This window comes from Numenius arquata, chromosome 5, assembly GCF_964106895.1.
Source record: "Numenius arquata chromosome 5, bNumArq3.hap1.1, whole genome shotgun sequence".
Lineage (NCBI taxonomy): Eukaryota > Metazoa > Chordata > Aves > Charadriiformes > Scolopacidae > Numenius > Numenius arquata.
Window position 1 is genome coordinate 44,382,616 of NC_133580.1, and position 26,034 is coordinate 44,408,649.

General features: G+C 37.2%; 1 protein-coding gene across 1 annotated transcript in view; it reads right to left on the reverse strand.

The window, feature by feature from the left end:
- The window catches only part of SH3RF1 (SH3 domain containing ring finger 1), a 92,553-nt gene that overhangs the window by 15,852 nt on the left and 50,667 nt on the right, over window positions 1-26,034 (reverse strand). Inside the window, exons 2-8 of the mRNA XM_074147503.1 lie at window positions 20,767-21,042; window positions 19,303-19,398; window positions 12,443-12,745; window positions 11,430-11,540; window positions 3,215-3,369; window positions 650-820; window positions 238-497 (exon numbers count right to left, since the gene is read on the reverse strand). Of these exons, the coding sequence (XP_074003604.1) occupies window positions 238-497; window positions 650-820; window positions 3,215-3,369; window positions 11,430-11,540; window positions 12,443-12,745; window positions 19,303-19,398; window positions 20,767-21,042 (1,372 nt within the window). The remainder of the gene's footprint in view (window positions 1-237; window positions 498-649; window positions 821-3,214; window positions 3,370-11,429; window positions 11,541-12,442; window positions 12,746-19,302; window positions 19,399-20,766; window positions 21,043-26,034) is intronic.

Consider the following 26,034-nt stretch of genomic DNA (forward strand, 5'->3'; position numbering starts at 1 on the left):
CAACAGTAGGAGTACATACGTACACACAGTTGCTCAGAGGAGAAAAAAAGATTCAACAATTCAGAGAGATATAGTGTCACCTCAGAAAGCATTCAACTCTAGAAAAAACTACATTAAAAATGCCTTAAAAAATCCCAAGACATATTTAAAAATACCCTGACTCCAGCCACTCACCCAGACAGGCCGTACAGTCTGGCCACCACACATAAAAAGCTGCCTTTTTTTTTTTTTTTTTACCTGTTCTAACTGCATTGCGAGCCTGGTTGACTGTCATTTGTCCTGTCACGTGCATAAGGACCTTGGTTTGCGGACTAGTTTGGATATGCGCTGCAGAAACCACAGCTGTGGGTACTGTGCTGCAGTTCACCGCCACACCGTTGCCCTGGAGCTTCTGAGATGTTCCACTAGCAGTGGAAGGGCTGACCATAGTTACCACTCTTCCTGTTTGGCCAGCCGTAGACATGGGAACTTTTGTTTGTGATGCACTCGTCACTGTCCTGCCAAAATTAAAAGCAAAACATAACTGAAAAATGAGCTAGTTACTACAACCCACAGCTCTTCTATTATCCAATTTTAGCATTAAATACAATAACAGGATCATTGGACTTGAAACGAGATAAACTATTTAGACATCTGTATAAAAATATACCTTGTAACTGGAGCCACATAATTTCCAGGAAAAACACCAATCTTGCTTGTATGCATGGAAGTTCCCTTGAACCAGCCATCTTGACAGCGTTCAAACACTAAGAACATTTCTCCCTTCCGCAGTTCCAGTTCATCTTCTTTTCGAGGAGTGTAAGGGTATATAGCAACGTACCTAAAAGACAGGATAGTAGATGAAGTTGATAAACCTAAAACAATTGAAAACATCACTTGTGTTTTCTGGCAGAGAGAGCTTAGTCAGAGATGAGAAGGCATGGCAGAAAGGGTTATGTGTTGTTAGTCGATCCATCATACTGTTAACATATTAAAACAGATCATACCAAGGGAAACAATGACCATTAAGAATATCCTCCTAACTGCACTTTAATGTAATGTATAATACTTCTACTAATATTGTCCATTTGGGGTATTGTTAGTGAACTAAATTAAACAGGTGTTTTATTAGCTACAGATCCCAGTATATCCCACTTCTTTCTCCCTACCTACACCTGCTTCTAGTGTCTCTTACACTTTGTGACAGGCCAACTTTTGGTTTTTGGAGGGGTGGGGAGCATGGAGAAGTTCTGTTAGTTGGTAGTGAAAGATCAGTATCAGAACTACTTTTCAAATTGCAAAATTGCAATCACCCCATGCAACTGCAGTGCCAAAAAAAAGGTATGTTACTGGAACTTGAAGTCTATGGCTAAGGTAGCTAGCAGTTATTCACCTGGAAAGGTTATTTCCTTTTTTAAATTCTAAGCAAGATTAATGCATAATAGAGTGCATCTGAAATGATAGTGAGAGTTCAGAAACAGTTTTCATTTTTTCTTTTTAAAAATACATTCTTAGGAAAAAAAAAAAAAGTAAAAATGAAACTGAACTGCAGTTGCGTGCTGGAGTATTCCTAGTGAAGTCTTCAAATAAAACTGCACAATTTCCTATTATTACATTAAAAAGTGATACTGTTTTAAGCACCAGTGTTCTGTTTTCTGCCACAGTTTGAATATGAGAAAAATGTTTAAATCATTTATATAAAAAAATGTTTATGTAATTATGGATCCAGACCTATGGGAGACAGCATTCTAATAAATAACATTTTCTCAAAAAGAATATACTTTTCACAAAAGGTAGCCAATTAAGGTAGATGGGTAGAACATCCCCTTTTTTGAAAAAGGATCCACGATTACTTGCAAAGCTAATCTTTCCCACTCTCCTTGTTACCCCCCAAGGGTAAAAAAGCGGCTTTGCAAAACATTCTCTTGTCAAAATTGTCTCCTGTGCACAGTAGTGACAGCATTAACTGTAAGCTTGTCCTTTCTGCATTATATTTTTATTCCTTGCTGTCCACCCAGGAAACTGCATTATCTGCAAAAATGCTTTAAAGGCAATATAGGTACCTGGTAAAGCAAGTCCAAAATAGGCTTTCAAGGCAACATACAACACACTGGCAACAATAGGCTGGTACATGATTTAGGGATGATCTACAAAGCTACATACTGAAGCTCTATGGGAAAGCAACTGATGTGCTTTAATTGGTGTTCATTAACTTTCCTTTTAGTTAAATCATTCCAAATTTCATTAGTATCCTCATATAAAGCAACCCTTTGAAGATGGAGGATGGGAATAAATGAGATGGGAACTTGATTAACTGCACTAAGCACAATAATCCATAAGAAGCAGTGTTAAAATGCTGGACACGAAAGAAATAGCCCAAATCCAGATGCACCTGCTATACAAGAAGGGCGCTCTTTTGGAGTGGGAGGAAACCTGGTGGGAAGATAAAAATAAAGACACAGAACAAAAGCCGTCCTTGCATTATTCAAACGTGTCCTATTAGATGGTTCAGCCACTCCCAAATTTTACTTTTTCTTTTATCATTTTTATTCTCCAAGCTGCACACAAAGAAGTTTCCAAGAAGAAATATGTTGTCAGCAGCACATGTTAATATACAAAATATTTTCACCCAGAAGGATGACGCACATTTGCTTGTATTACAAGTGTGAAGACATAATGCTAACTAGCAGCTTTCTGCCTTCATTCCAAATTGCCACCCACTAATTAACTGAACTGTAGAATCTTCAGTCAAATTTCAATCGCAACTTACACAAGCAGTCTGACAATGACATGCTAATATAACAGTCTAAATGAAATACAGAACTTTATGGGTTTTGTCATAAATTATTCCATATGAGAATAGCCTTTTCATTCAATACATAACAGAAAACTTTGAATAAATTCACTCCAGAATTTGCCACTTGCGAGTTACACAGTCTTCATCGCTAACTCAAGGATTCATTAATCTTCTGCATGATAAATACTTTAGATTTTCGAAGCGAATCCTTTCTGTACACAGCAACAGCTGATTATATTTACCTAAGACATAGATATCCTTCAGTATAAAGGCTGTTTGGGGATACCACCTTTATGTATGTTTTGTTGCTTTTGTTCTGAGCTGTATGCTTGGCTTTCTGGGAATTCTAGCAGAACAAGCCAGCTGGCATCGTGTACATGTGGTTTTATTGATCTCGTTCCATTTTTCTGACTGGAGAAAATTTTCAATTTTACTCACACGCTTGGACGAGTTTGTGGTCGTAAATGTGCCATTTGGTCAGTTGATCCTGATGTAGGCCTTTGTATTACACCCGCAGACTGAGGTCCAGAAGAGGCCGACGCAATGATTGCCGCGGACAAGAGAGGTGGTGGTGGAAGTGGGGGATTCATATTCTGATTTTATGAGAACAAAAGAAAAATAGCAACAGATGATCAATATTGTTTGACAAGTTGAATCAGCTGAAAAAAAAGTTCGATATTCTAAGGAAATGGGGAAAAAAACAGCCAAGTTGAGTATTCCTTTACCTACTGGTACCACAAAACTGGAGAGTTAGGTTTGTCTGTATTTCTCTTTTTCCAGTTAAAATCTTGAAGTCTCAGCAACTAATTAAGCAAATGACAAGCAATTTCTCAGCACAGGAAAAACGGGAAGCATTGTTTCTAATTATAACATCTTTAGGATAGGACTCGACAAAAATTCAGAAGCCTTCCAGGAGGTAAATTTTGCATCCCACTGCTGACTGTAGTTCAAAACACAATTGTTTTTGTAACCTGAAGCTGAAACATAATACACAATTCAGCAGCAGTGCACCTAAACCCACCCCTTCTGGGGGAAATTTTCTTTTGATGTATGGGTTACAAAAGCAAGCACAATATGAGACCATAGTCACTGAGCTATTGTTACCACTTTCTCCTATTCTTCTAGTTTAAAGAGTTAGCTTTTGAAATTCAGTATTATCAAGATTGGTAATCTTTAACAAACACCCCAGTAAAAAGGCAAAGTCCTTTTACAGGCAGATCGTAATGGGGGTCCTGCCTACAGGCTTCTATGCCTTTTGAGAATCAATGGAGCAATTGTTACCTTCTGCTCTGTAAAGCCTCAGACAATTCTTTAGGACCTTGTGTACTGACACTCCTGGGAAAAGTCTCTCACAAAAGGAGAACTTTTCCTTCCCCCCTTCCAAAAATAATTATTTGTGTTACAACGCACACAAAGAGAGTAATAAAGAACCTCCAACACTTGAAAATGTAAAACTGAATTAATTTCAAACATGATCTTCGACTTAATGCAATCCTTTAACACTGAAACAAAACTCTAAACCACGTCACTTCAGGTTTAAAAACCACATAAAAATATAAATTAACAAAATGTGCTGAAGTACTGCCTGGCTCTTCCAGTACATCAGCATACAAACGCACAGCATTACATTATCAGTTTGGAAAATATGTAATTGAAAGTCATTTTTAATTTCCCTCAAACAGTCTACTTCTAAAGGGTGTCTTTGTTTTTTGGTTTTGGGGGTTTTCTTCTAAACAAAACCTATAAGGAAAGAAAGTTTCAGTTCTACACTGTGTGATTACTACCTCGCTGCATTTGGAGAAAGCGTTAATAAAAAGACAGCTCTCTGAACTAGTCTTATACTGTCAAAACACAGTAAAGAACTGCATGATTAGAAGCTTTCAAATCTAGAGAAAACTTATCAACTCTTCTAGTTTTTCAGTCAAAATTCTTATGCTTAGTCATGATATAAATTGCATGGTATATTGTGAAATATTCCTATTTTATTTAAAGCTTTATTTCTAATTGTACATTAACAATTTCTTAAGACCAAATAGGCCTCCTGTATCCAACTCAAAGCAGACACGACCTGCTGGAGAAAAGTCATTGTGAGCTTTGATACTAATAGTTGACGTATTTACAAGAACAGCAATTGCATTTGCTTCACATTCTAGTTGTCCCCATCCATCCAACGATCTTTTAAAAATCTTAATAACTCATAGTGGAATACCAAGAATTCTCTTTCAGTTGCTTTACAGAAGTTATTTCCCCCTCCCAGTCAGCTTCAACAAATGTCTTAACTGAATCCAAGCTGAACGTGAGCATCTAACTTTTAGGCAACCTGCCTATAGAATATAAATTCAAATCTTTTTTTAGGCATCTAGATTCCTTTATACATGGTAGAACCTGTAAATCCACATTAGGAGATGATTAGCTGGAAATCTTTAAAATTAAACCTATTCATGCACAATATCAAGGTTGTCACGATTCCACACATCCTGCATCTCTAAAGATACAAATGCTGGGTGTTGTATTTTATTCATTTGAACACACAATATACATTGAATTTTTAGCTGCAATAAAGGCACCTTCACAGCTCTATTATATTCTGCTTTATTCAGGTTCTGCTCCCCTACCCGTGTCTATTACTACGGTAATGAAACCTGCAGTGAGCCACAGCCCAATTAAACTCCTAAAGTCTTGGCAAGTAGTTAGAAATCTAAATAAACTACCTGATAGGCTTCAGAAGACTAACTCCCCTCAGCTTGCACTGCTACAACTCAATAAAATAGATCCAAATGCTCTAGCCAAGTTTTCAGTAAGTTTTCTGGCATGTAACCATTTTTCTAGCTATTGAGACACATACCTACGTCCAGAGCACAAGCTAATTTTGATGGTTCCCATGGTCAATGATCTGAAAGAATATATGCAACCCCACGTAATTTAATAAAATCTGCTTATCAAAATAATTGAAAGTATTTTTATTTTAGGTAGTTGAGGGGGAAAAGTTTCTGCAACTACTTTTCAGATAACAAGTGCACTTTCAAGAATATAGAACAGCAAATAAGTTAGAAATTATTTTTTTAATCAGAAGATGAAACTTTACATAATTTGATAATTAATGTATGTAAAAACGTCAAATAATACCTACACTCATGCTCTAGAAACTCATACATATTACTAAGTTTAAATATAATTAGGGTCCATTCCCATATCAGTCAACTGAAGATCAATAATCAGCTCACCCAAAGAATAACAAAAGGCACAGCAGTGGAAAAAAACACATTCATTAACTGTGTTCGTTCCCACAAGGTCTAGGAAAAAAATATATGACTTGCAAAATCCCCTGAGGGCTAACAAATTAAGGCTCATGTTTAACAAAATTCCTGAACTATAAATAAATGTTATCAAGAACAGGCCTCATACAAAACCTCACCGTTTCTTTCAGCTGCTTCCTCTTCCCAACAAAAGTTGATTTGAATTTTTGTTGGTTAAGACACAGACTGTTCTTATTTAAACCTCCTCCTGACTGACTTACACTATTGAATCAGCTGGAACTACAGGAAAGGGAGCTGAATGTCATCAGTATACTATAACCCTCACAGCTTGCGCCTCATTAATAATAATTCAGAATACCTTATACACTTTAACATAGAAGTAATTTTTTTGTATGTGTGGGCAAGAGAACAGGACAAGAAAAAATGAGGGGTTTTAAACATTTTTTAAACCTTCAGCACATAGTGAATGTAAAGCACCCCAATATAGATCACCTATTTCCGTTTGTTAAGTGCACATACCGAAACACCATTTCAAAGTCAATATATTCAATCTGCAGAAGTAGCAATATGGATATCTAAGTCAATTGCAGTCCAAAATACTTTTAACTTCTCAAGAGACTGTAAAGGCAGAATGAAAGGAAGGTAAGTTACCTGTTGTTGCTACGTTCTGTTTTTCTTCGGCTGCTTTTGAATGTAACTCCAACTTTGCTGTGGTATATTTTGTCTCTGTTTTTCCCACATCATGGTTCAAATCACATACTTGCTTTAAGAGTTTTTTCAGCAAAATCTATGGCAACTAGATCTCCTCCGTTAGATAACTACCTTATAAATTACATCCAAGAATTTCCTCCCAAGTAAATGAGCCTTACATAATTGTATGTGCGCATTTTCACCCAACAGCTACTGAACTTGACATCTGCTATTTATATTTTATAAAGAACTTCAAATATACTAAGCACCTACAAGGTTCAAAACTGCCAGTGGCCAAGAAAAGCAGACCAATTAATGCCGCCATTAAGGGCCAAGTTGCGGTTTGAAGTCCCAGAGAACAGTGTAACTGATAATATCACAGTCAAAAGCCTCAGCTGTGAGAAGTTTGTCTCAGTTCATAGCTTCTTTAATTTCAAAGAATCAAACCTCAAAACACAAACCAAGAATTAATGCTGCCGGCTAAAGAACTAGGCTAAAGAACTGCTGCTGTGAAATAAAACTTTTAAATAAATTATCACAGTTTCTCTGAATGCAAATTAAAATTTGCTTAAGAGATAGAAGCAGCAGATAGTGTATATGGTCACTCGACAAAAGCACTCTCATTCCTAAGTCTTACTTGTGTCAATTTTGGCTGCGAACTTGTAAATTACTTACTTCATACAACATTTGGTACCAAATAACATCTACAAAAAAATTATTAGGGACAAAATAAAGTAAATACAATTGACATTTTTTGAAACACCATAGTATTTCCCAAAATAACAACGTAACACATTAAAAAGTGACCCTATTCATGTACACAGATAAAAGACTCACAGGCACCTTTGAGCTAGGAATTAATCTCAACTGCCTTAGAGGAACTTGCTACCCAACAAGACAGCTCAAAATATCTCCTCTTAACAATAAAAAAGCCATCTTTGTTACAGAAGATAAGAGAAGATCCTGGCTTTTCTTTGCTTCTAGATTCAGGACAGATAAATATAGCAAAGATGCATAAATTCAGATTACTGTAAAGGAATATATCCTTCTCTTCACTGATGGGGAATCATGCTCATCCTCTCCGATTTCTTCTTTCTCCCTTAAACTGAGTTTGGCATGAAGTAAAAGAAGTTGTATAAGCAGCTTGCTCTCAAAGAACAATCAATTACTTTAAATACTGTTATATACATGAAAACAATTGACAGGAAGAAGATCCAATCAAACCATCTTCATGCTAAAGAGAAACTCCATGTTCCAATCCAACTCCCTTGTCATTTGCTTAGTGTTCAGAAACGAAAAAAAAGCTAAAGTGAGAAGCTTAGAGAAATGCAGGAGTTTACACTTACAAAAGCAAAAAGACTCAAGCCAATCACTTCCGATGTATTAAATCATACATTCACAATTGTTCTGTAGCTTAAAATTAATGCTCAGAACGTCAGGGAGGGTATTTCCAAAAGGGAAACATTTAGAGAGACAATAACGTCACTTTCTCTCTTGACCTGTCAGAACCGTTTTGCACATTTTTAAAATTAAAACACAAATTTATGAAGCAAGAGGAAAAGTGGACGTAAAAGACACACTCCACAGTCTATGACTATAAACTGCATCATCATCTAATATCATCAATAGTAAAAGAACACAGGAACGACCTGACTGTAGCCTGAGCTGCCAGCTTGTATTTTAGTCATGCTGAAAACAAGTCAAGAAGAAACAGAACATTATGTACAGAAGGTTATTGACTTTTAAAGAGGGTGGCAGAGAATAATTCAGATTCTCAATGGGAATTATATGCCTAATTGGAAACATAACCAGGAACATGGTTATCACAAAGAGAAAGTAGCACTCCAGGATACAGGATGATCATGTGGCAGGAGTTTCACTGCATGCCGCATTTAGCACTGTAATTTAATTCCTGTGGGTACCAATGGTGGGATCGCTTTTGAACATGCTTATGCAACTAAAGCACCCAAGGTGGTTTAATGACTTTGCACCAAAATAAAGTATTTTTCCATGTTGGCATCAAAGAAAGAACTACTGATTCTTAATAACAAACAAGTGTTTGTTACTGTGACGGGAAAAAAAAAAAATCAACTTCTGACAGAACTTTTGAAATTATACTTTGACTCCTGCCTACCCCATCCTCTCCAAAACATATCTCATCCACAGATCAAATCAATTACTCATTATTTGCCGCATATACGTTAGCTAGACTTGTACTCTGCCTAACAGCACAAATTGTACCAAAACTGATTTTGTTTGCTCAGTTCTCACAAGTATTTTCTGAAGGACAGGATGAAAGAAGTATAAAAGATGACATGGATTAGTATATAAGCAGCTAATTGCTTAGAAGTACACCTCATATGCAAAAAAAGGACCTGGGATCCTTCCTGGTGGACACCAAGTTGAACATGGGCCAACAATGTGCCCTTGTGGCAAGGAAGGGTAATGGTATCCTGGGCTTCATTAGGAGCAGTCTTGCCAGCAGATCAAGGGAGGTGATCCTTCCTCTCTCCTCAGTGCTGTTGAGGCCAAACCTGGAGTATTGTGTTCAGTTCTAAGCTCTCCAGTACAAGAGAGACGTGGACATAATGGAGAATCCAGCAAAGGGCCATTAAGATAATTAAGGGACTGGAAGATCTCTCCTATGAGGAAAGGTTGAGAAAGCTGGGACTGTTCAGCTACAGAAGCCTATAGAAGGCTAAGGGGAATCTCATCAATGGTTTTAAGTACATGAAAGAAAGGTACAAAGATGACAGAGCCATGCTCTTTTCAGTGGTGCTCAATGAAACACAAACTGAAACACAGGACATTCAGTCTGAGTATCAGGGAACAGTTTTTCACTGTGAGGGGTGACTGAGCACTGGCACAGGTGGCCCAGAGAGGTTGTGGAGTCTCTATCCTTGGATATATTCGAAAGCTATCCAGACACCATCCTGGGCAACTGGCTCTAGGTAGCCCTGCTTGAGCAGTGAGGTTTGACTAGATGATCTCCAGAGGTCCCTTCCACCCTCAACCACTCTGTAACTTTAAAATATGAATCTAAATGTAAGAATATTAATTGGTTCAAGATTAACATACATATTAGAATGGTAGCACAGATGATCCACAGGTTGAGGGAGTGGTTAACAATAAAAGGACAAAGCATTGCTACAGTGCAAGGCAGGGCAAAACACATTGTCTCTGTCAATAAGAAGGTCATCTGTCTAGAGAACAAAGAATGTGAAATACATTTATTTGGATGAGAGCAATTATGACATCGCTACTGACGACGAAAATTTGTGGGATCATGGTGGATATTTAGCTGAACATAAACTTTTTGCTACATAGACTAAATGAATGGATACAAATTCTCAAGATAGAAACATCAGACTATCAGGATAAAAGTATTTTCAACACTGAAAATGACTGCAGTGCTGTACTCGGTTCTGGAATGTGCTTACCACGCGCTTACTGTGCCAGAAGGAAGTGCTGGAGATAACTTAGAAAATAACAACATCATAATTTTAAGGACTAAAAAACATAACTTAAGAGTCCCAAAGAAAGCTGTCAAAATGCAGCCTCTCAGCTGTGACCAAGCCACACCTAGCCATTTACTTAAACAACAGAAAGTTGATAATAGAAGACAGATGATTCTGCCTTCAGTTTTGCAGACAAATGTGTGAAAAGATCCAAGTGCCAAAAGTTGAAAATAAAACCAGACAAATTTAGCAGCAAGGCTACTCATCATTTTTTACTGGCTTTAAAAGATTTCGAGGATAATTAAGACACTTAAACAAGATCAAGCCTCAGGCTTTTTTGTTTGGCTTGTTTGTTTTGCTTTATTTTCTTAAACTAAGTGGAGATTTATTATTCAACTGTGCCCCTCCCTCTAAAGGTTAGGGGCACAGTTATTGGACTTGGAACAAGAATTAAATTTCGAGAATTCCTATAATCAAAATAAAGGCTTATTAAGTTCCCCTAAAGATCTCTGAAAACTGGTATACACAGTCTTTACTGCAGGTAAGGTCAGGCTCTGATAAGTGCAGTAGGACATTCCAGAGCACCTCCACCACAAGCATAGCAAAATAAAGAATATCAGTTGGTTTTGGAATTAAATCCTGCACTTTCTGAATTCTTTGTCCAAAGGAAACAGCACTGCAATGTACTCCTTCCTTCCAAAAAATGGCCATTTGCAACAGTTTTTCATATTGATCTCCAAGAACCTAACTTAGACAAGCTAGATATGTTCTTCATCTGCCACAGGCATACACACAACTAAAATCATTGTATTTTATTAGGAGAAAGCAGAGTTTTGAAACTTATTTCAGAGAAACTTGATAATATTGAGACAAGTAATACAGAAATATCTGGTAGCTGTGGTCTCAAGTTGATGTTTTTTTGTAAGATCTTGCTTGTTTCCCCTAATCTCCCGCCCAGCATAATCTCTTTCCTACTCATACTGAAAAGAAACTCTGTTTTGGGAGGAAGGGTGCTTCTTGTGTTTACTACACAGAAATGACAGAGGAAAGATGGAAAAACGGATATACATGACAGGATGCATACATTATTGTATCAGCCATGCTTTTGCTATAGTTCCAGTGTATACCATTGTCTATCACAGACAAATCTTCATAAAATCATCATTTCAGAACTCGAGAGAAAAAAAAAATAAGACCACACAGACCAAGGATAAATGCTACGGCTGAGTTTTCTTAAACAGTACTTACACCAAGAGCAGCTTGGTAGGTAACTTCTGATGGGAAGGTAAATGAAGGTCCTGTTGTGACTGGGCTACTAGGGGGTGGAGTCACAATTAGCCCCGTAGTACCAATATGAACCTGTCAAAGAAGAAAAAACCAGAAGGGTCAGTTCTGAGTAGTTTATTAAGAGCTGGCTTTGACACAGCTGTAAGGTCATGGTCAAAATCACCAATACTCTACTATCTATAACTTTAGACTAGAACTAATTTTTTATTAGATTCTCATACAAACAGTATTGGATCACACTGCTCACTTTTGTTTTCCCCCAATGTTTCAGAAACTTTGGAGATATATTGAACTAACGATGTGAAACACACTGACCAATGTCACTTTTCGTCTTTTCCATAAAAGGCTGTCAGGTTCCAAAGACGTGCAAATAAAACCTATTTACTAGCTCACATAAAATGACACCAACACTTTTTAGTCTCCATTACTGTCTCTTCTCCCAAAATGTAATCTCTATGTGAAATAGACAATTATTCACAAACTACTGTAGCTTGTAATCAAAAGTTTTGAAGAACCAGAAAATTAACAAATAAATAAAGCCAGATAAATATTTCTACTTATCACAATCATGTAATTTTGGCAAGTTTCTGGAATTCATGTAATTTTCAAGTTGAATTTACCTTTTACTTACATGCGCTTTATTAATATGCAATATTAGATTCCCAATAAATTAGATCACTCCAGTTTCTAGTTTCCACAGTTTAATAAAAATCTTTGGGGCACTTAAGAAATTAACAATTGAGAAAAAAAATTAGCTTAAAGGACCAAAAATATTTGCTATCACTGTACAAGAAGTGTTGTAAAATATTTTCCTTAAATGCTCTTATGCTGGAAGATAAATTTTGTGAAAGCATATGTTAATAGTAATTACATATAATTAATACCATGAAGTAAGTAATCTGACAAGATCAGAAGCCTATATAGCTATTTTAAAAAAAATACGCACGATTTATATTTGATTTCATGTAAATTACCTGAGAAGGGGCACTACAGGAAAGTCCTGTCAGCTCACTTATGCGGGCTGCTGCAGTTGGGTTGCTGGAGCTGATGAGGACAGGAGGACTAATTTCCATTGAGTGGCGATTCTGAGAAGACTGTGAAGACTTGTTGGACATAGTGAGGGAGGTAAAAGAGTGCCGTTTTTTGGTGTTTTTCTTAGTATCGGTGTGCTTTTGGGTTGAATTGTTGTGAGATGCCCCAGAGGTGCCTTCTCCAGAGTCAACAGCAGAACCTGAGGGCTTATCCAATTCTATCAGCTGTTTGGCTGCTGTGTTAAACTACAAAAGATAGTCACGTATTAGTATTTTTTTAATTTATAAAAACCACCATGCAACTTAAAATTGTGACATACTGACCTACTCCACAAATTAGTCATTACAGAGTGACAAGACTTTCACTAAAACTCAAAAACACTTACTGTTGGGCTGGTGTGGACTACCCATCAGAAGTTAAATTTTCAATCAAGAAAGGACATTATGCTCTAGTCCAGCCATGGATTAATTCAGCAGTATCCGATGCCTGTGTTATCTAGAAGTCAGACTAAATGACAGCAGTCCCCTTTGACCTTATAATATAAAAATCTGTATTGCAAGACTTTGTGAATGTTCATTTCATTTTAAGCCTTTTTTGGTTTGTTTGTTTGTATGACATAAGCCCACACCTTTGCATGTGGGCTCTTGAAGATGTTCCTCCTAGTATCCCTTGGTATTTATGCATGTATCTTTAACACTACCAACGGTAAAAAACAGGCTTCCTAAATACAGGTTTAAGAACATAGTAGGACAGACTGAAGATCCAGCTATATCAGTACACTTCCTGACAACAAGTAGCTATACAAGCATAAGACAGTATAAGGAGAAAAGAAATATGTATTGGCAATTCTGGAAGTACCTTCTCAGCTTGTGAATTTTCTAATGCAGAGGCAGCATCTCTGTGCCTAAGAACCCTCAAATGGATTTTTCTTTTTCTAATCTTATCTAATGGATTTTGCTCACAATGAATTTTTCTATTTGTTATTTTTTTACAATAGTATTATCTTAAATGCAAAGAAATCCATCCTTTCCAATGAAGAAATACGGAATCCCACACATTTTCTTCTTACAACAAAATGTAAGCTAGGTAAGGGGAGGAGGGGCAAACAAAAAAGCCTACGTTTTTCATAAACCCTTTATTTCCAGGAAATCTTATTTACGTTTTAGAGCTATTGCAAATAATAACGTCAGAACCCTCACTTATTCATGAGATGAAGTAACACCAGCACCAGTTTTCTGAACAAGTTCACTAATGTTATTATGTACCACTAAATATAAATACTGTTATTTGGATAAGTGTAGCCAATTATGAAGAAGGGGAAAAATCTTTTCTGAAGAACATCAGGATGGAAGAATGAAATTAGATACATTTTTCCACAACTCTTAAGGTATGTTCTATGCTCATGAAGAGTTTTAAAGCAGTATTTTACCCCATCAAAACTTTACTAGACAAATAACACATCATTAATCATGATAGCATCAACACTGATCTAAATGCAGCTCCCACAAATGACAACAGCCTATACCCCGAACACCTTCCTATCTCTGAAGACAAGTAGATATATATGAAGCAGCACAAAGCAATAAAGAATATGTAATTTTTTAATACAGAAAAGGTTTTCAAGTGGTATTTGAAAGATGAGATCTGAAAGGAAATTCCATGCATATTCAGAAGAAATAGACAAAGTTCAAAACTAGAACTACTGGAACAATGAGAAGTTGGCATAGAGACCTACTAGGATGTAACAGCATGAAAATCAAAATTATGAAATGCTTGAAGAGGAAGAACTGCTGAGAACATACTAACTTGCAAGCCCATTATTTAGATAATTATGTTCTTAATTTATTATATTTTAAATGTAGAGTGAACATTCTTTTAGCAGACCAGTGAAAACAATGTTCTTTTATCACAGAACACTGACATGAGGCTGAAGGATATGAAACAAGTAGAAAATAAGACCAAAAAAAGCCTATTCTGCTACTCGGCCTGTCAGGATCCTATCCTTCATCATGGAAGAACATGCAGGCTAATCATTTTATGTATTTTGCACATTTTAATTTTCCAACTCAGATTGAAGTTCTTCATGTCCTTTCTGAGAATCTGTGTCTTCCATATTGTCTTATACAACGGCTGCACCCACTTCTATTCTTATCTACTCCCTTATTTACCAAAGAGCCTGTTCACAAATTACACAGATCAGAGAAAGAAAAGCAGTACTCATTTCTAAAACAGGAACTACCTAATCGGTATAGTTAAGGGACCGCTCAGGAGTAAAAAACAAAACCTAAAGTCAGTCTGCTAAAAGCACCCCAAGGTACCTGTTACACCTAATTATGTTTGTTTACCTCCTGAAGCTATTAATGCCTGCAGAATCTGATTATTTCTATCCAGTGAACAACCTATTAGAGAAAAGCAAAGCTCGCCTACAGGATTGATTCAAGACTGATTCAAATATAACCAATGTATTGAGCTTCCTTATGTAGAGAAGCAAGCACAAGACAGTAGCATAAACCTAAACGTGGAAGGGAACTGATTACTGGCTTTTTAATTTGAAGCAACCTGAGGACAGCAATAGTTGCAGAGTATTTTGCAGGGTGCACTATACTTCTTCCTTGAGAAGAGAAACGAAGAACTTGCATGCATTCCCCAATGAAATGGCTAGCAACTATTCAAGGTCACCATGGGAATGCATCCCACTCATGCTATGAAGTGTTTCAATGCAACATTCCTTTCTGCGACAAATACCCCTGTATCTATTCCCACATTTTCTACATCAGTTGTTTTCCTGAACAGACATATTTGAACCAAATCTTCTTTACTTTAACTTTTACACATGTATTTCTGTGGGCTTTTTCATTCAACAAAATCTTTGCTGTAACAGGTAGCCTGATATCCAATTCCCCTTCCTGCCAAAACCCAGGGAACAACAACTTTCCAAATGGGACAAGACAGAGGTGGCTGAGCCGTGCCTCGGTGCTACAGGAGGGGTGGAGGCCACCAGAAAGGGTTCCTCCTGCTTCAGCCATCGGGAGAAATTACCAAGTCAACTACCGGGCAAGACCGATTTCAAAGTCTCTTACAGATGTGCTTTACTGTACTTATTTTGCAAATGACTTCAGGTGTTCTTCACTCACATGTAGATAGTTAGAATTTAAGTATCATCACTTTCTGAAATTAAGTGAAAACACCATCTTCTCCCTCAAATGAACTTTCTGTTCGCGTTCATTCAAAATGTTTATTTATGCCATTTTACTACATCACCATGTGTCAAGGAGTTATTTTTCCACATTACCAACACTATTAGTAGTAAAGTTCCAATTTGTGGACAAGATTTCACTTTCACACATATTTGGAAATAAAGGAGGAAAGTGTAAGTGGAACTAAGGTAAACTTTCTCCTTATTTGACATTATTTTTGCTAAGCATGATCCTGGAGGATAGGTTATAGCTTACAAACCTAAATTCAGCTTTGCAATTAAAGTTTTGGAACAAATATATTTTTTCCAAACAAGCAGAAGAATCATTTCACAAATCTTGAACAGATCATAATCATGAGCAAAGCTATAAGTTAGATATTTTTTCCTAAGCACTTTAAATCAGATCACATCATTTAACAGTGATAGACAAAGCTTAGCCTAGTAAGTACACCGTTAAAAAGACCATGCTAGAAATCCAGTCTAAAATCCAATCTAAAATGTGTAGACACAATAAAAAATAACTATGTTTTGAAACACTCCTGTTTGGTACAGGAGGAGATGCTAATAAAAAAACCTCAACCTGACACACTAGGTATATAAAATCTTATGTTCTCATTGATTAAAATGTCGTGTTAACTGATGGATGCAATAGCATAAAATGACAATGAACTTAAAATTCTACTACAGTGAACATTTTAGATCATTTGGGTTTTTTTCCCCTATGTTTATAGAAGATTGTTTACAAATAAAGCTAGAGAAGCTTGATTAATACAAATGTGTTTCCCAGTTGTTCACGTTAACTTGGGAAAACAAAAGATGTCATTATTTTCTATTGCTATTATGACTGAAAAGTGATTCCTTTTCCCTGATTTTTCTTCTTCTGTTCTGGGCTTTTGTATTTTTCTAGTTGTTCTGTATGAGCACTGAATAGCTTATAAAATAGCTGTGTGTTTACTAAGTGTTAAACTACTGTACCCAGAACCGTACTTAACTTAGAAAAATTCTAATACTATCTGTTTAGTTCTGATTAATCTTTCTTTTTGGAACTGAGATAAACTTGAGTGTTACGAACTTAATCATACAGTTTCTGGACTCACTGCATTTTATTTCATCACCGTGCAAGAAACTTGTTGACCTGCTTTTAATGCAAGCACATTGAAATTCCACCAGTCAAAAGCCTAGCAATTTAGGTATGTTAATCAGGTCTTACTCTAGTAACACTAGAGCATTTGTTTGGTTTTAGCACTTAGAAAACAGAATTTCATTTTTTTGCATGCTTTGCATGATTTATTTTTCATTTGCAGATCGAAGTAATTATTTCAGTGCTATGTGTCTACAGATAAAGATGCAATGTTCTACGACTCAGTTAAACTATAGTTGTAATGTAATCACTATTAAAATTCCTCTCAAAATGTTTTCAGTCTTAGCTTTTATTATTACCGCAAATTTATTAAGTGAAAGTGATATAAAAGAATAGAGAAGACAAGCAATCATTGAGTCATAAAATGTTCCTCCAGGTACAGTGTTGTCCTCCAATATAATCAGAATTTTTTATGGACTTCAACATATCTAAAGTTTATCCTGTGACCTCATTGTACAAGATACACCATAAGTATCAGACTACACTACAGAGTAAACATCACAGATTACACTCATTTTAAAGACAACGACTTCAGAAAATCTCCAGTAAATGCAGCTACTAAGTCACTTTTTTTTCAAAAAAGCAGAAAAAAAAAAAGGACGTGGACTAATATACAAAAGACAAAGATATGTCTGTCATTATGACAAAAATAGGCAATGATTACAGGATTGGGAAATATAACTAAAAATACCTTATAAAAATACCTCAAAAATATGAAGTACTTCTTGTCTTTGGCGTTTTTAATAATAACATACGTATGAATGGTTTGATACACTTGTTTGCATAAACTGCCTGCAGAACTGTTTGCCTTCCAGAACAATAGTTATATAATATCAGAAAAATGGGTATTTCAAAATTAAAATTGATAGTTTCCTGCATATCTCACTGCTTTTCACCACAGCGTGTGTTTCAGTTTGTTTTAAACTGAAAAAACGCCACCCATCTGATCTGAAGTATATCTTTGGGTATTATTTATCGTTCTAGATTTCCCATATAATTTTAGTGGGGATTTGTGAGTGTGTACACAAGTGCTTATGGCCGTTCTAAAAGGGTTAATTGAAAATACATTTTCTTAGTTGAATTTGTCTAAAAACATCAACAGTGAAATACATTTTGTGACCGAGTATCATTTTTTACGTAATTTTTTTCAAGAGTATATCTCCATTTTGCAAACTTTTGTAGAGATGGAAACAGTTGTTAGCTAAATAGTTAGTCCATGTGGCAGCCCTAGGACAGGGCTTTTTCTAACTTGGCTAAGTCAAGTGATTTAGTTTTAAAAAGCACCACAAAAACCTTTACTGGCCAAACTGAAGGGGCAGTTAATTGCAAAGAGCTAGGAATGAATACCCAGGGGCAAGAACTTCTTAAATTGGCTTTTAAAAACTTCTTAAACTGAAGTCAGAATTGCACTAAGCAGGTTAAAACTCCTTTGATTTCGTTGTTGTTTTTTCACTCGTATGAAAGTTTCTACCCCCAGATACACAGATCCTTACATCAACCTAAAAAATGAATACACATATTTTCCCTTTTTAAATAAAATACATTCCATGTTGATTGAACACAGTCATGTTTTAAAAAGCACCCATCTCATCAGCGGATTCAGAAATTGGATTAATAAAACCTGACTTGATTCTTAGTATGGTTACACATTTCTTCTGTGACAAGAGGTACATATTTCTCATCCCACAGGTAATGTGAAAATACTTTTTCCTTTCATCATTCTGCCTCGTTTATTTAAATAAAATACACTTCTCCAACTGAAGGTATCTTACCAAGTATCCATAGCATACCTAAGACAAACACTATTCCAAACCTCTATGTCTTTCTGTAATGCGAATTTTAATAGTCACTGTTGCAGCTGTACACATTGTTCTTAATAATCTATCTTTCTATATAGAAGATATACCTTTCAACTCTTGAACCTTAAAAGGCTGGGGAAACTTTTTCACTGTAAATTCTCATATCACACATGAGAAATGCATGAAGACATAGAAGATTTTATATAAGGGTCTTTTGGATGTGGAAGTCAATGTTTTACCTGCTTATCAACAGCCTACATTCTCTGACTTTCTAGTTGTGCTAATTTTGTTTTGAGAAACAGCTATTAGGCACAGTCCAAAGCTTACTATCTCTGTGACTTGCTGATTGCTTTCATTTTGCTGTTGTGTGGTTTGTGATTGACTGCCTGACTCCAGTATTAACAAGAAAACAGTGACTGCCTCCAAGTACTTTCACTCCAAGTCCATTCAATGAAAACAGGTATCAAAGAGCTACGTAAAAATCGCTGGTTAAAATGCTGAGGTAATTAACTGACAAACTAAGCAGGCAGATCTTACATTATTTTAGATCTAAGACTATTTATATCTCAGGTTATTTTAGAACCATCGCCAGTACTGATTATTTTTCCTTTTAGAAAATGAAATACACAGTGGACACGACCTTACTGAGAGCCCAACTTTACTCACCTCAACATATGAAATTGGAAATATTCCTATCTTGTCAGCCAGCATTCCTTCTGCCCAGTTTTCATCCACGCGGCGAATCACAGTCAGAACATCATCCTGTGTGAACATGCAGTGATTATGTCTCCCAGCTCTAATTAAACTTCTAATTTAATTTCCCTTCATAACACATGGGTAATCAGAGAAGGCGGCACATGGACAAGAACCGCAGAGAAGGCACTCTGTAACAGGAACATGCCGCTTTTGGGGTTGAAGTCAGTTCCAGCCATTCCTTTTTCTATTTTTTCAGAGTTCAGCTAACTGTCCACAGCTAATCTCAGCCATCTGACTTTGGCCTTAGTACCAGACTTCCCACTGTGTTCAGTCCATGGTATTCATCAGCCCTCTTTTAAGTCCTTGGCATTAATCAACAGAACTGCAATCTTTTTCCTTCTCAACTGATTCATTGCCTAATCTTCCCTAGATCTTGGTTTTCAATGCAAGTTCTTAAGAAAACTGGTAAGTGATACGATTTCTTTCACATCTACCATGAGGTATGGTTTTGAGTATATTACATAAAAAATGGGTTTACGTGCACATTAAACATCGCTGTCAGTTATACTGAGATACCTAATTGTTTCACATGGAAGTTAAAATATTTGGAAACATATACGCTTACTCAAGCGGGACTGCAGATTTAAAAAAAAAAACAAAACCACAACAACAGTTTGCCAACAATTAATCAAAATATGCAAGCTAATGCAAGTCATCCTCAATAGTATTGCTGTTCTGTGCTATAATAACCACTGTCTGTCCACATGTTACTACCTTTCCTTTTTAGAATTTTAGCCATCCTTTTCATTTGCAACAGGCAAGGATAGAAAAGTGATTAGCTCACATTTGATCTTGCAACATTTTTGTGCGATTTGATAAACAAATGAATCAGAAACAGAAAAAAAGGAATAGCTCTGATTCCTGTTAAAACTCTGCATTATGTGCCTTGCAAGTAGAAAATTAATTACAAGAGAAGCGAAGAAGAACGAACGTCATATTTTCCAAAAGGCAATTAGTACTATAATAGAATGACAAAGTTTAGTAGTACTTTGTGTCTAGTATGTGGATGCTAAAAATGTGCCTTACTAAAAGCAAAGCTGAAAATAGTACCAACTTCAACAATTTCAAATTAGTGTTTCTTTAGAAGATGGAACACTTTTAATTCATAACATAGGTTATTTCTCATAAGTTAGGAACATCATTACTGCAATTATGAAAAATTGCATTCTCAAAAATAAAACCTCAGAGAATTATACGTAATTTAGGAAGGTAAAACTAATCAACGTAGGAGAAATACCTGCGGAATTACTTGCCCTTCTCATATTTGTGCAGCTCCATTAAAAAGATGCTGACAAGAGTACAGACAGTCTTATTATTTCTTACCCAAGTGAATGAAATTATTAAAAGAAAAGAATAATTTTATTCTGTTTTTACCTTTGCAAATGGTAAACAGTCTTTATCTGCTTCCTTGTCTTTAACTTCAAAGTCATAAAGTGCTTTGCACTGAGGCGGAGGTTGAGGTAAAGGTTTAATAATCTGAACAAAATTGGTAGGAAAAAAGCCATGGATGCCATTGACTTCTCCATGATACCAATTTTCATCCACCTGTCGACGCAAAATGATGATGTCTCCTTTACTGAATTTAAGATCTCCAGGTTCTTTTCCCTCGTAGTTATACAATGCTTTGGCACATGGTAACTGAGGTACACCCTAAAGAAGAAGAAAAAAAAAAATCACTACAATTAGATGAGTATTACTAAATAGAATTTACATTACATTCTTTGGGAGACTATGAATGAAACTGCGTAACATTGCAAAGTAAAATTAAACACAATAAAATTATTTTATTGCAATGATTCTACTGATTTTACCCAAATGAGTAGGAAGAGCTTCAGTTCTATACAGTCTTAACATCCCCCTAAATTTCATGATGATTTTCAGTAATGCTACAATGGGGACACAAGGGAGCTGATTTCCAGCTTGAAAAACAAATCTCACTTTATTAACAGTGAAATATTTCATCCTGGACAACCCTTCTAATTTAATTATTTATTTAAAAACACAGCTAAAAAGCATTACTGGGAAAAAAAAAATCTGTTGAAGATCTGAATCCTTGGGTTTCTTCACCTGATTCCTCCATAGTATCTAAAAACTACAGGTCTTTGGTGCTGATCTTGAATGCATGTCAGAAAGATTACATTATAATACTCTGCCATCCACTCTTATATACAGGTATTATCATTAGTTGCTCAGTCTGTGTCTCCACATTTTGCAAGAGTGAGCCATAAAATTCTACAACTCTAGTATTAGGGCTACTGCCTTCAAAACTCTCTTTTCTCTCCAACTAGAGGGGAGCTCACCCCCTTAATGATGCAAACGTGCTGTATAATGCATGTATAAAGCATGCATATAATGCAGTAACCTGCATTACTAAGACAGTCTTTCCATAGCAAAGGCATAATTTGTAGTCAACTAGAACACAGTAGTTCACATCTTTAATGCTATCCTTTAAAGAAAAGGCAAATTTTAATGCAATTCAATGTTGGTGATATTATTCGCCACATCTACCCCATGGTCCGTCTCTCCTCTCAAGGCTTCTACCAGTTCAGATTGTAAACTGGAGTTGTACTTGCAGTATCTCAAGAGGTACACACGCAATGCAAGGAAATTGTCAGAAGGAATTACCACTTCGAGTCTGTCGCATTGGTCAGAAGATAGACTGCTTAATAATTTTTTTCACATTTAACACTTAAAATTTTATTTTCCAATGTAATCCAATTTGTTTGGGCATCTTTAATTTTTGTGTATGATTTTATAAGCAGATTAACAATTTCACGAATGGATAAATAGTATCTTAAAGATTAACTTAATTAATAATTTTCCTTCTATACCAAACAGCCAAAGGAAAACCATATGCATATGCACAGGTACAGATGAGTATGATTTACACATGGATACAGGAAAATCACAGTTCATTCTACTGCATCTAGGATGGGTACTACAATTATTATATTAGCAGAATCCATGCAATTGTTCACAAAAACTGGAGATCTTCAGACTGAAGCAAATAATATTTTTCTTCACAATCAAACTTAACCGCATCAATGCAGAATGTAATCATCACTGGCATACTCTGTATAAACCTGGATAGGGAAAAAGACTAAGACATCAACTAGAGAATTTGTGGGCCCGAACTGACTGAAGGGAATACTCACGGACGCAACAGAAGAATTAAAAAATACTGTATGTATGTGGGTTTTAGCCCTGTGTGCTCTCTGCAGAGTAAACGGACAGAATGAAGGAAGCAGTTGGTGTAGATGTAGTAAGGACAAGTGCAGAGAGAGAACTGGGAGGGAGAGGGCAGACTGGAAGCAAAAAAAGAAAGACACCTTTATACAAGAGAGGGAACACTGCCTACTTATCCATTTCCATCCCAATAACAAACAAACCAACCACAAAAAATTACAGCCCTTTAGTGATTACAAGCCAAAAAATTACTTGGTAGAAAAAGCTCCCCAAGCAATTACGGCTACAAGAAGACATCCCTCTTGCACTGGAGGGAACAGCTGGAGTTCTCCCAGGAGAAAGCTTTCTATGTTCCCATACTGAGGAAGAACTTTAAGATTAGCTGTGTGTATAAAATACCGTTGGAAAAAATCTCTTTTCAAAAACAAACAAAAGCAAAACAAACCAGGAGTGCCAGCACAGCAGATAATGTCCAAGAGATCAAACTCATCAATTAGTCATTATTTAATTGTTAGAACTCGATATTGCATCAATGCAGTTTATCACAAAGCCTCCGAACAAACCTTCACTCAAACGTACAAACGCGTTTATATTTTATAGGAAGTTCCTTTCCCAGTGTACAGGTTGAGTTTCTACGAAGCTTGTTTCCCACATTAAATAAAAATGGTTCCAGTCTGTAATTTCAAACAGAACAAAGTTCAACAAAACGCACACTTAGTTCTGAGTCAGGCTGCCAGGGATTACAGAGAAACGGTTAAACCACTCGGAAAAGAAGCAACGCAAATGCCTTCTCCTTCTGTCCCAGGGGGAGGACGAAGGGAGGAGGAGCGGGTGCGATGGGGAGCGCCGTTCTCAGGGGTACGGTATCAAGGGCCCTCGAGCACCGTCTTCACATTCCTCCTCCTCCTCCTCCTCCTCGCAACCTGGGAGCCGCAGCTCATGGCCGGTGCCTTCCCAGCCACAGCGGGGAGCAGCCCTGGGCGGCTTCGGCCCCCCTTCTGCCCGCTCCGGCCACTCACCAGGAGAGAAGGCCATGCAGATACACCGAGCCAGAGTTTACATTTCACTCCGTGTCTCTCACTTGGCTAAACATGAAAGGAAGGCTTTGGAAGAAAAACTTTGCAGCCTGCCCTTAGGTTTACAGCTGCCGTTTACTCTGCCAGCTCTTTGAGAAAGCAACAAAAAAAAAAAAAAAATCCCCTCAGACAAAAAACATTCAAGGAAATTAAAATATAAAGCCCAGAAAGACTCCATACAGAATAAGTTTCTTAGAATTATTTCATCAGTCCTTATGCAAAATCCTTATGCAAAAGTAGTTGAACTAATGCTACTGCTGATACACAAACTGGCTAAATTCATTTTTAGCTAAGGCATGGATATACATACATTTCACATGCCAGACTCCTTTAAAGAAAATAAAATTAACAATATACGATGACATCAAAACAAACAACAAGAATATAAAAAAATGAATATGCATTCATATATATGAGGCTCGGTTCCCTCAGATTTCTTCTCCAAACCCAGATATTTTGTCTTCGAAACCTACAGAATTAGCTAAGCATTTTCCTCTTTGGATTTATACTTTGTCTTCAGACACCTTACTTCGAACTTTACTCTTGTTTTTTAACGGACAATATGCAACTCTATGTACTTTTCATGAGCTTAAGCCAAGAGAAACTTATGCCTGCACAGAAACACGAGATCTGATTTCCTTTGAAAAAGGAGTTTCTGTGGCAGAAGCCCAAATATAAATATGCTTACACTGGCATAAAACAGCAGTCATTGTATAACTTACTGCACTTGGAGAACCAGCATAAGCTAAAGTAGCAAAAATAGTAAATCCCCTCCCAAGGAAACGAATGGAACAGATACTGGGTCATCCGCATCTCCGTTTCCTTCCAAGCCTCCCCCGGCTGCGGTGCTGCTGGTTGTCACTTTTCCAAGCAAGCAAGGCATTCCCTGTTCTCTGGCTGCAAGACTGGGACGTGGCCTGGGTTTCCCTGTGAACCAGTCAAATTTACCTGGAATATCTATGCAGTTTTCACCTGTTTGAGGCTCCCAGACACTGAGTGTCTTCACAGGCTAGGAATTAATCTTTTTACAGAAGTGTTGTTTGTGTTAGTAGTGGCCAGACAAAAAAGATTTCTGAAAACTGTCTTTGTGCACAACCAAAGCGCGATCTGCCTCCAAAGAAGCTGGCCTGCTCCGACACCTCATCAGCAGTTTTTATGCCTAGCTTTCCTCAGTAACTTCTGCATTTCCTTACACAAAGTCTAAAACTGGAAGTTACAGTCATTTGGATCCATGTTATAATAGGATCTTTAATAAACATCTGTTATTTGCAATTTTCTTACAAGCAAAGACAGAAAAATAATTTTTCTTCATCTACCTTTTTCGGTGCTTTCCGTGCAGTTCCAAAATCAAACCAACAGTCACATTAATAACCAGGACATGACAAGAAACTATTACAAAAAATCTCCAATTACACAGCAATTTTAAGAACATTAAGTAGTGCTACTGAGGTGCTTCACTGAATTTCACTGAATTTTTTAGAGTTGGAAGGGACCATAGAGATCATCTAGTCCAACTCCCCTGCTGAAGCAGGATTGCCCAGAGCATGTTAGAGCATGTTACTCAGGACTGCATCCAGGCGGGTCTTGAAAATCTCCAAAGAAGGGGACTCCACAACCTCCCTGGGCAGCCTGTTCCAGGGCTCTGTCACCCTCACCATGAAGAAGTTTTTTCTCATATTTGAGTGGAACCTCCTATGTTCCAACTTGTGCCCGTTGCCCCTCGTCCTGTCACTGGGAACCACTGAAAAGAGTCTGGCTCCCTCCTCCTTCAACCCACCCTTGAGATACTTATAAGCATTGATAAGGTCTCCCCTCAGCCTTCTCTTCTCCAGACTAAAGAGTCCCAGCTCTCTCAGCCTTTCTTCATAAGGGAGATGCTCCAATCCTTGAATCATCTTCGTTGCCCTTTGCTGGACTCTTTCCAGTAGTTCCCTGTCCCTCTTGAATTGGGGAGCCCAGAACTGGACGCAGTATTCCAGTTGTGGCCTCACCAGTGCAGAGTAGAGGGGGAGAATGATTTCCCTCGACCTACTAGCCACACTCTTCCCTATGCAGCCCAGGATTCCATTGACCTTCCTGGCCACAAGAGCACACTGCTTGCTCATTGTCATTTTGCTGTCTACCAGGACCCCCAGATCTTTCTCTTCGGAACTTGTCTCCAGCAGGTTCACGCCTAACCTGTATTGGTGCCTGACATTCTTCTTCCCCAGGTGCAGGACCCTACACTTTTCCCTGTTGAACCTCATGAGGTTCTTCCTTGCCCAGCTCTCCAGCCTGCCCAGGTCTCACTGGATGGCAGCACGGCCCTCCGGGGTGTCAGCCACCCCTCCCAGTTTGGTATCATCAGCAAACTTGCTAAGGATACACTCTGTCCCCTCGT